The sequence below is a fragment of the Mesoplodon bidens genome (assembly GCF_964165515.1).
Source record: "Mesoplodon bidens genome assembly, chromosome: 5".
NCBI classification, from domain to species: domain Eukaryota; kingdom Metazoa; phylum Chordata; class Mammalia; order Artiodactyla; family Ziphiidae; genus Mesoplodon; species Mesoplodon bidens.
In genome coordinates this window covers 133,952,554-133,964,708 of record NC_138161.1, presented here as the reverse complement: position 1 = coordinate 133,964,708, position 12,155 = coordinate 133,952,554, and the positions used below count along the sequence as shown (strand labels likewise).

General features: G+C 39.7%; 1 protein-coding gene across 1 annotated transcript in view; it reads right to left on the bottom strand.

Annotated features, from left to right (window-relative positions):
• Positions 1-9,007, bottom strand: part of LOC308617861 (phospholipid scramblase 2-like) — a 31,050-nt gene extending 22,043 nt beyond the window's left edge. Inside the window, exon 1 of the mRNA XM_081235285.1 lies at positions 8,562-9,007. Coding sequence (XP_081091411.1) covers positions 8,562-8,808 — 247 coding nt within the window. The 5' untranslated portion in view covers positions 8,809-9,007. The remainder of the gene's footprint in view (positions 1-8,561) is intronic.
• Between the last annotated feature and the right edge of the window lie 3,148 nt (positions 9,008-12,155).

The window sequence follows — 12,155 nt, the reverse complement described above, 5'->3', positions numbered from 1 at the left end:
ATAAAGATGTTAAAAAAAAAAAACTACAGAGACTGTGAAGAAGGAGATAAATGAACCTAGTTGGATGTGGGTTTGGTAATAGAAGGATAATAGGTGATTTTAAAGATATCTATAATTGTTGCTATAAGAATTATGTTTTAAATATTTAAAATAATACATGCAATTCAGTATTTAAATATCCTTTTTATGCTTACTCTGGAACGACCCCATTAAGTCTGAACTATAGGAAATTCGCAGTATTTGACTGATTTTGAACTACAAAAATCATAACTGACTTAGTTACAATAAATAAACATATTAACTTTTGTTATCTGCTAATCAATGTAGTTTGAATAATCTTTAATATGTATGTACAAATGGTTCAGTTTCCTAGTTCTTCATATTTGTGTTTCTCTAATCATTCTTTTAGCAACCACCCTGGCCAGAAAATAAATATTTAGCACTAGCATCTCCTGTGTCACCCTCAGTTAGGCTCTCTGGCTACACTGGCTCTGCCTTCATGGAATTTATGGTCTAGTGGACACTACACTTACACCATATTCTTGTCTCTTTCCTATGGCTTATTAACTGTAAATTCAAAATAGTTTATTTTTGAATAATGGGGACATGGCAACGGTGTAGAAGACAAAGTTGACCAAACTTTCAATCTGACTCATTTCCTGTATGTATCATGGGTTTTGAAAGACAACTCAAGTCATATGATCTCAGCAGGAAGGCTGGGTTTTGCCCACCTCCACCCCCTTTCTTCTCCATGATTGGCTTCATAATAACTTCAGCAGAACGGAGTCCACGGACACTGCAAATTCAGGCAACAGAGAACGCTCTACTTGAGTCAGGGCTTTTCCCCGTACAGACACCACAGCATACCCCGAATTGTCACACATCTCTGCAATATCACAAGTCATTCCATCCCAACCATCCCTTCAGGTGAGTGGCCGAGCTCCTAGTTCTCTAGCTCTTGAGGCTCTATACCCACAGCCCCACTCCCAACCTGAGTTGGAAGCAACAGGATCAGACTCAACAGAAACACACTGCAAGTGTGACTTAAAGACCCATCCTTAAATGATATGTCACATTTTGGCACCTCTTAACAGGTACCACTGTTTAAACGACAGTAAATACATACACATATCAAGGAGTTGACATATTCAAGAAATTAGGAGCTCATAATCCCTGGGGTTTTGGTACCAGAGCAATGATCCTGGTTTCAGGAATTCCAGGGGAATTTATACAAAGAGAAAATAAATGCATGGGCAAGAGCTCAAGTAGATCAGAGAGCATATGAATTATGGATGGATTTCTGCATTTGTGAAATGCAACTTCGAATAACTTAAAAAATCACAGGACTTTCATATTGTCAACAAGTTATTGTTATTTCTCTCTATATATATATTTATATACATACATACATCCTATTTCTATTTACGCACACATATACATAGTACACATGCATTTGTATATAGGAAGCTGAAGAGTTAAAAGGTAATTGTCACCATGACCCAATGATTTTTTTTAAGTGATTGGAAGCATCCTATTTTTGTAGCAAAGAAAATAGCTTAACACTATATAAATTTATGTTTAAAAAGTAAAGTAAGTATTGTTAATAAAATTAAATTAGTATAGCAAGCATTAAGAAAAATCATGAAACTTCGTGAAGGAAAGTCAAGGTTTCTGATCCTAAAGAGTATCTAGTATATGTAGCAAGGCTGGCATTGTGGTAGAGATAAACATCTCTTTGGCTATCTAAACAAACATAAAGAATAGAGATCCTTCAGAAAACAGGATTTTGTTTTCCCTATTTTTCCCATAGGATTTTTTTTCTCTTCAGAAACTTGGATTTTTTTAAAAGACAAAGTCTTTTGTTACATGTCTGGTTAATACTCATCTTATTTAGAATTTTCTTGAAAAAAAAAGCCATAAAATAAAGATTTGTATTTAGTTAAACCTATTCACATGTGTATTTTATGAGATGTATATTGGGGATGTATCTGAGCATTTTATTACAATGTCCTGGCATATTAAAGTCATTGTTTGTTAAACAATACGATTGGAACAATCTTTTTGTATATAAAATGCACATAGAAAAGGGAAACTTGATTCAGATGAAATGTAATATAAATTATACAACATATTTCCCAGTAAGCCTAAAATTTCTTAGGTTTATCTAAGGCTTTTTTATTTTTAAAGGAAAAATTAGTGGTCATGGATATTTGTGTACATCTTCTCTATAGCCAAAACACTGGCCCAGACTTAGGATTCTGGAACATAAACAACACAAAGCAAATTATATCCTTTCAGAAACTGAACAGAACATTATGACAAATAACACATTAACAAGAGATTTAACATTATAGGTGGAAAGTAAAAACTTAAATTACTTACTTTGTTTGTCCATGATTTAAACAGTTCTGAAAAAGAAGACCTGATATAAATATATAATTCAAATATGACAGTTGAAACAAGATACTCTGAAACTATATACACATGAGATATTCCTCTATTCATCTAGTCTTCCAGAATCTGGTCATTTAAACTCTTCAGTCTTGACTGTATTCCCTGCTGCTGTTTCTGAGTAGGATTTTACAAGTTGTAGGTCAGTCCAGGATGGTGGACAATTTCTAAAAATCTTGGGAAGAGAGGGTTCAATGAGGCAGAAAGACAGAAACACTGTGAACCCAAGGCCCTCCAGTTAAAAACTGGAGCCTTCCAACCTACACAATCTACAGGGAGCATGCAATCCAGCTTCCAGCTGTAGGGCTGGGCTGCAGGTGTGGTCCAGCAGGAGAAGGAAAAACGTTAGCTATCAGGTCACACTGCTTTAAATATCTCTGGAAATTCCAGGTCCTGAGGACATGTTCTGCCCAGCTTCAGCAACAAATTTGAGAAGGCCTGACCCCCTGTTTGTGTATCAATACATGATTTTAGCCTAAAAACATATACTCAGGGGTTATAGTAGCTGTAACACCATGATAATCCAACTGAAACTTTGTCTTGCTTATTTCTACAGAAAAATAATGATAAAAAACATTATACTCAATACTTCTGCCTTCTACTGCCTTGATCCCATCCCAGTCTTTCCCACAATTATCCAGTCACTACTTTTCCTATCTCTCCACTTTAAATCCCAACCCCTATTTGCCTGTTAATTACAATTAACACATTAGGCAAAAACTTGCTACTCAGTTGTTTGATCTGCGACCCACACACTAATATGAATTGGCTCTGCCCTTCCCAGGCCCTCTCCAGTTTTTGCTGCCCCTTTACTAGCTCCTTCTACTGTGTTATCCTAAATGGTAAATAAAAGTCAACTGATCCTTCCATATCCTTAACTAAAATCTGGTGTTCCCAAGAAGAAACCGTATCCCTCTTCTTTTCTAAGTTATCGATTTATCATTGCCTGTTATAAGCATAAAATTTAATAATGTAGTAAAACTTTTAAGAATATTCCAATTACAGTCACCTCAATTATATATACTCAAGGAGTTCAGTAATGGGTTTTCTTGGCCCTGGAATAAATTTAAAAATATGTTTTTTGTTACAGATTTTACTTCCTGGATTTTCTTAGAACAATACTACCCCCTGTTAGCATTAACTGGTTAGAAACCCAGTGCTATGGACCTCCTCAGGACAAAAGAACAAAAAGATTAAAATTTATGTTTTTCTGCAATTATTCAAGAAGGTGAACAATAAGCTAATAAATACATGTAACAAAAGCATCCCAAAAGTTTTCAAAGGCCATTAATGTGTTTTATGTTCTATCATATGAAGGACAACTAAGAAAGGAGACTAAATTCTTATATACAATAGACCATGATTACTTTTGTCAACATGCAGTTCTGTGATCAAAGACTGTATATTAAAATTCATACCCATTATCTTCAGTACCCTAACATACATAAAACATTTAAAAACTACTCCATTTCTGGAGTAGAAATGGGTAGTATCCCTTAGTTAACAAACTGGACTAAACAGCTCAAGTTTTTACTTAACTACTTTTTCTCATAGGATCACTTCATAATATGATGGTTTTTTTTTTTAATGTTATATGGCCCTTCAATCAACTTAGCAATTTTAAGGGAGTACTGTTTCAGTCATTCCTGCCTTGCCTAAAATGTCAGAAGGGCACTCAGTTCAAGGAAAAATCCTAAATAATACCTGGAGGTCTAATTTTTAGAATTAAACAATTTATTTTTGTGAACAAATCACTGAATTGGCAAAAAAATTCCATAGTTTCTGGAGGGCAAGTTTATACATCTGAGATGGAAAAAAATTTAGTTTTAATTTAAAATATACTTCTTAGCATTTAGTTGTTTGAGCCTGGGAAATTCAGTGCCAGTCAGAAATAAAGAATGTGCTAGAAAGAGAGGGAATTCATACACGAATGCTATGCATCACATTAGGAACAGGTGGAGGCTCTTAAGCAATGGAACAATAAGTTCCCAAGTCCTTGCAGAATAAGTACCAACTACGAATATGAGTATTTACTTTTCATGAAGCCAGAGATAATTCTCTCCTTGCACAGAAATCGAAGGAAAGGAAATGAAACAGACTCAAACAGAGCTCATTTTTTCATATTTACTCTTTCCTTCCTACTTGGTCACATTATTTTGAGTCTTAAACTATAGCTTTGTGAGGATGAGTACCAGTTGGCAAAACTACTGCAGTATAATCTGGGTCCTGATTTTCCTGTAGGTTTTAGAATTTTCATAAGTTCCTAGTATCTCAAGCATGAAAAATGTTACGTCATAAGCTCTGGTGCAAAATGTGAAGAGACAGTTGAACCTGTATGTGTGCCAGGTAGAATAACGCACTTGTGGACTAAAGACATCCCGCACGTTCATCCCTGTCCGCTCTCCTGTGCTGTTTTAAGGATGTTTTGGTTTTCTCGAACTTAATGGTTCTATTACAAGACATAACATCACTCAGTTTTGGGAATGATCGGGCTGTGTGTCCTGTATGAATTAACTTATTAGTTAATTAATTTAATATGATAACTTTTAAATAATGTCTTCCACTACTCCTAGTAAGAAACAAATCACAGCAAGACTTGCAAGAAAATCACATTTATCCTGTACTAAAAGAAAAAGAACTCTAATGAAGTCATATTATACATTGTACCACTGGACTCATAATTACTTCAGGACAAATACAGAATTCCAAATTATAATCTGATTACTACACACTTATCCTAACTTGTTAAATGAGAGCTTCTGAGGAAATTAAGGCATCATATACTATACATATAAGCATGTATCTGTTAAATTTATTCTATCAGACACCATTAAGACCTATTCTATTGGTGCTATGGGATACTAGATAATCATAAACCTCTACCACCCGGGAGAAGGGGAAATAGTGCACGTGATATCCAGTTGTGGCTCCACAATTCATATTACAGGAAACCCTCTGACCCATCTCTTGGGGTCCTGACATTTCTATCTTATTTTGTCAAAAATATTAAAGTATAACCTGCAACCCAAAGGGGAAACATCCCTAATTCTGAAAGATCCTGAAATTACTAAGCCTATGAACTAGGCATAAACTAGATTTGGATTACTTATCCAATTTTACTTCTTAACTGCCAAAAACCAAGCCAGTTAACGTTTTTCTCAGAGTCCCAAGATGGAGATATACGTCCTTAATTATTTTAACAAAACATTACTGCTCTAAACACAATCCCAGAATTCTATATCCCTAACTTCCTATGAATAAATGAAAATGAGATACTAGACTAGGGGGAGGGGAGGAATTACACAGAGCTAGCGGAGAACCCAACCCTTGCTGAGGTAAGTCACAAATCAAGCAATTTCCATGTTGTTCAGCTTATGTTTGCAGGTAAATTTTATGCATTTAGAAAGGTTAACACCTAAGGTCAAAAGCACTTCATCTGTTGAACTGTGGTTTTGGTAAAAGACAAGCAGAGCAAAAACAGATGGGTTCACACAAATAGGTGGCCAAGATGTTGGTGAGGATTTGAGTATACCAGTACACGTATGTCCAAGACGGGGCACCGAAGTGGGGTGGCTGAGGTCATCATCAGTGCAGGGAACCTGATAAGAGAGACTCTGCCTATAAAATACCACTTCTGTATTTTAGATTCAAGAAATCAAAACAAATATGCTCAGAACCACATTGGGATAGCATTTCATAGTAAACTTGAAGAACAACGTAGACATTTCATCAGCTGGGACCAACTGAGAGAGAGGTGGTCAAGTGTTGTACAAAACTAGCAACTAAAGCAAAGAGACCAAAGACACATAAACTAATCTTTATGTCAGCTATCCTAGTTTGGTTGCTTTATTACTCCTGAAAAGCCTTTCCTGACAACTGAGAGCTCCCTCACAAATTTGTGTTGTTTCCTTTCCTTAAAAAGGAGGAAACTAAGGCCAGAGAGGTTAATGGTTACTTAATGTCATACAGCTCAGTAAGTAGCTCATATGAATGATTCACGATTCATTTCCTTTGCAGTCATGTCCTTGATTCACTGGAAAAAAAAAACAACAACACATTATCCCAAATCGCCAATTTTCAGTGAAATTTGTTAAGAGACTATCTTTATGGTGTCTTTCTTATGTAAGGCAGAGAGCAGGAATTTCAAATTTACTGCTGGGTATTTGTTTTTTTACTAGGCCAGGCAAGAGCTTTTTGTAAGTACTTAGTATTTTCAAAATTTGTAAAACGTAAAGCACAATAGTTAGCACTGCTTAACTACAATGCTTTGGTTTTTTTTAAATTTAGCACTATTAAAGAAAATGCAATAGAGTATACACACTCATGTACACATATATAAATGCACATATACACATATAAATATGTCTGTAAATAGTCACTCACTATAACGTTTGTGCCTCTTTCCAAGGAACATTGCTTGGAGGCATAGAGCACGTAAGGCACTATAACAATCACTGGAACAAAATGGCAGACAATTAACAATATATTATTATAAATACTAGCGCTATGAATAAAAATAATGGTCCTATAAAAAGAGTTATGGAGGCACTAATTTAGATAGTGTACTGGGGTTGTCAGAAAGTCAGATCTGAGAGCCAAAGGCAGTTTAAAATCAACTAGGCTATGGAGGTGTGTATTTGGATGGGGTGAGGCATTAGAGGCAGGGGGAACTGCATAGGTAGCAGTCCTGAGGCTGGAGGGAGGGAGCTTGGCTCATTCAAGGGAATAAAGATCTGTGGGTCACAGAGCACAGAAGGAGAGAGAGATCACTGGACCAGAGGATGGAGAGGTGAACAGGGAACAGTTCTTACAGGTTTCCTGTCTAAGCTCTCAAAGGCCAGAGCACGGCTTGTCAGGACAAGACACTTAATTGGTGCTTGCTGATTGAATAGTTGTGTACAGTATTATTTCACTCCCTTCAGTCAGAAAGGACAGTTACCTTACAGATGTGAAGGCTGGCTAATCTATGACTCACCTGTTTCATGTGACACTTCTAGACAACTGCAGAAACCCACTCACTTCCCTTTTCATTTATTTTTCATTTCCTTGTGTTTGCTCAGTGTTCAAAGCCCTACAATTGTCATACTCGCCAGGGTGGTATTAAGAGAAAGTTCCGTTGTTAAGAAAGCTCCAGGAAGAACAAGGGGACCCTGAATCTCCTGATACTTCACACTAAGCAAGTGACACTTGCACTAACCATGTATCTCAAATTGCTCAACTAGGAGAAACACTGACTTCCTGGTCCTGGAACTGGGAAGTGGCCATTCCAGGACTTGCTGGAATAGCTGTCTAAATAAAACCACATGGGAACCAGACAGTGAGCTTGGAGGAGCAGGGGCTTGCTCAAATATTTAAAGTAATAAATCTAACGTTTACTGAGTACACTCTGCAGTGCCAGACAAAGGTATACGTCACACTCTAATAACTCTTGTAACTTTTGATCGTTACCCAGTTTCAGAGATGAGCCAAGGAAGGAACATGTAGGAAGAAACTGCCTGGGAGTCCACAGATATTAAGTAGTAGAGGCAAGTTCAAGTCAGGCAGGTGGACTCCTGAGCTAACGGCTTTAGCCTCTATGTGATAAACCGCCTGTCTTCCCAATTCTTCTGGTGTGTGTCCCAGGGTGCCCAGTATAGTTTTGGCTCCAGCCACACTCCTCATTAATACTGACTGTTCAACGACAGCTAGCAGATCTATTAATCGTCCCTCTGAATACCCCTAAGTGCTCGCAGATACCGCTGAGCCCAGGTTCTGGCCATGATCCAGCGCACCTCCGCGCTATTAAGAGATGGACTAAGCGCATTCGAACCTACAAGGCGGTTTCAGGCAGAAAACACCTTGGCCTTGGAAAGGTCCTGGGACGGGCCGGGATAGGACTAGGTCAGCCGGGCCCCCTGCTGAGTCCATAGTCGGCTTCTGCGGTCGCTTCCCAAGGCCGTTGGGGCCCGAGCCCCCCCACCCCGCCCCCAACCTCAGCGCAAACGCAGCCCGCCGGCCCTCGCGCCCCTCGCTCCCAAGCAGCCCCCCAGTGCCCCCCGCCCGGGCTGGGAACCCGCGCCAGCCCCGCGGCCGGCGCCCGCGGGAGGAGGCCGAGCACGCCGCCCACCAACCTGTGGCCGCCGCAGCTCCGGCGCTGCCTGCGGTGAGACGAGCTCGGGGAACCCGGGCGCGGGGCCGATGCTCGGCTTCCGACCCTTGCCGGTCAAGAGTGCTCCTTACACAACCTTCCCTGAAGTTACCAGGAAAGAGGCCTCCGAGGGACCTCGGTGACGAAACCCATGGCCTCTGGTTTCGTTTCCTAGATCCTGAGTTACAAAGGGGATTCCCGCCCTCGTCCCGGGGCTGGTGCTTCCGCATCGCTGCGGGAGGCTTGAGACCTGGAGGCGGGACCGCCGCCCCGGTGCAGCGCCGAGAGACTGGCAGCTCCCTTTCTGACCCCTGGAGAGGCTCCAAAAACTTTGGTTCTGAGGTTTAGGGCCGCGAGGAACTGGGAGGTCGAAACCAGCTGGAACTTGGTCATTAACAGGGGAGTGGCCGCCTCCGGGGTGGACTCTGGCTGCCCGGCTCGGGGGAACTTCCTTTACCTCGGCCTTGACCGACTTCTGTCCCTTAGATTCCCATTGCTTTCAAGCCAGGAAGCAGGAGGCGGTACAGAGTGCAAACGAGGGCGAGTCAAACTTGTTTTTCTGTATGGTGTCTTTTCTGTTTCTCTCTCGCTCTCTGTCTCTCTCTTTCCACTAAACGATGTTAACTCCTTTGAAGCGTCCAATCAACCAGATGTGTTTAGCATGTTTACTCTTTCCAGCGCCCCCTACTGGCAAACTGGCGCAGTAAGAAAATATTTGTTGAACTGAAGGATTCATTGGTGTTTTTCTAGTAAAATTTTTATTTACCAAAGTAACACATGATCTTCCAAACAAAGCTGGATATGGAGAAAAGAAGTGATATGTACCTTTCCGTTTAGCTTTCTGACTGCTGATATCTGCTGCAGAAGGAATAGGAAGACTGTAGAGGTCCAGTACCTTCCATTTTCAATGTTTTTTTTTCAACCTCTCCTCCTCCATGAATATTGTTTTTGAATCTCTAGAAGTTTCTGTTATCTTTTAAACAGAAGAAAGCTCCTACACCTTGCTTAGGGTGGTATATACCATTGCCACGTTCTCTCCATGGCGATAGTGAATGAGGGTTGGTGAATAGACCTGTGAATATAGACTTTCAAGCATTTCTCATTTTGATCTTTAATTTTCAACTTTATTCTCCCTTTTACTTGAAATCACTAAGTCCTCAGTCTCTCTGGGATTCTGTGGTAGTAAGTTGGATCTCTTTATTCTTACATCTGTCTATACACACGTTATAATTTCCTGTTATAAAATAGTTACCACATCTGCCTCTTTCCATTTTCTCAAACATGTTAAGATTTTATTCCCCTCTGTACATTAACATTTTCTTGTTCTTCTTGTGCTTTTTATATCTTTGGGCTTTTTTTTGTTTTGTTTTAACTGTATTTGCTTTCATTTTATTATGATCTCTAAAGAAAAGTACTTTTTTTTTTTGCTGCGTTACGCGGGCCTCTCACTGTTGTGGCCTCTCCCGTTGCGGAGCACAGGCTCCGGACGCGCAGGCTCAGCGGCCATGGCTCACGGGCCCAGCCGCTCCGTGGCATGTGGCATCTTCCCGGACCGGGGCACGAACCCGTGTCCCCTGCATCGGCAGGCGGACTCTCAACCACTGCGCCACCAGGGAAGCCCAAGAAAAGTACTTTTAATTAGAAAATATCTTTAATTAGAAAATATCTAGGTATAGCATAAACAATTAGTTGCCTACCCAAAACTCAGTATCTACTTTTATATGGTAAAGTAGTGGGTCTCAAATTTTAGTGTGCATCAAAAGCACCAGAAATTCTTGTTAAAACTCCATTTGTGAAGCCCTATCTTCAGTTTTTCTGAATCAGTAGGTTTGGGATGGAGCCTGAGAATGTGCTTTTCTGATAAGTTCACATGTGGTGCTGATAATGTTGGTCCATGGACTTCACTTTGAGAACCAGTTGGTAAGGGAATCCTATTTTGGTTACGTATTAGGGAGCAATGTGTTCATGGAACAAGGGTCCTAACCCAAAGTATGAATTTTCATTGGTAGACAATTGTATTGACACCGGCCTGTCTCCTTTGCCTGTGATTGGTGCACACGTGGGCATATTTCTCAGATTTGGCTGAGGAAAAATCTTCTTGAGGACTTCGAGAAAAGCATTCCTGCCTAATTTTATATATATATGTGTATATATATATATATTTCTGTATACACACATACAAATGTATGTACCTACACACATACATGTATACACACTTACATACACACACAAGCACACACACACACACACACATAGGAATTGTGGAACGATCTCAAGAACATAATGACCCCTTTGAGCCACAGCACTGACCCTGACTTACATAGTTCCAGATGACTTGTTATGTGTAAGCTGGCTTGTGGTTATGGACTCAACAAGAGTATTTATTTTGTTTTTCATCTGATTTCATACTAAAACTAAACAGGATTCTGTACTGCTATCCTTTTCTGCATGGTGGGGTTTATGTCTTTATAATTTTGCACCATGGTTATAGCTCTTCATGATTCTTTCTTTTTGTTTAAGCTATTTAAAGTTACTTTAAAAATAATCTTAGCATTGTACCACCAAGAATCTTAATATATTCTTTCCAAAATCCTCTTTTTTGCTGTTTGTTTTCTTGTTTAGGTCAACTGCTGTAGCCGATAGCTCCAAGAAAGTGCCGCAGCCCCAAGGTGAAATTGGTACAATAGGGTTTCATGGGAAGAAGCAGGAGAAGGTCCTGACATCTGAGTGCCTCAGGCTCACCATTGGTCAGGCAAATTTATCTATTTTGAAATATTAATGTTAGCAAAGATTTTTAATTTTCCAGGAGATCACCAAACATGAATTTTTTAGTCATCAACACTGGGCTGTATAATTTGGGATAATGCTGGTGGCATTATCAACCTCAAAACTTCAATGACATAACATAATAAAAGTTTTTTGTTTTTTTTTTCCACAACATAACAGCCAAATGCAAGTGTTCCCTTTTGGTAGGCCGGGGTCTCTGCTTTACAGCATCACTCAAGGACCCAGGCTCATGGAAACACTGACATCTTTAACATATGGCTTTCGAGATTTTTCTGGGCTTTGACACTAAGTCTGCAGGGGAAAGAAGTTGGTTGCATATGAGAGGTTTTTATGGGCCGGATCTGAAATTGAGATACATCATTTCTGTCCACATTTCCTTGGTCAGACCTCAATTGTATGGCCACACCTAACTGCAAAGGAAGCTGAGAGATGCTGTCTGGTGTCTCTTCAGAAAAATAAGGAAGTGAGTGTTATTAAGCAAGAGATTTTTATACCATCTTCTACAGGTTTTCACTTAAGATTAAAAACACACAAAAAGCTCCTGTTTAACAAATTGTATATTACCAGTTGTATGATAACAGCTATTTATAAAATCATAAATCCTTTTACTTTACCAAAAATATTTTCATAAATTTGTAATAAGAATCGCTCCAGGGCTTCCCTGGTGGCGCAGTGGTTGAGAGTCCGCCTGCCGATGCAGGGGACACGGGTTCATGCCCCAGTCTGGGAAGATCCCACGTGCCGCGGAGCGGCTGGGCCCGTGAGACATGGACGCTGAGCCTGCGCGTCT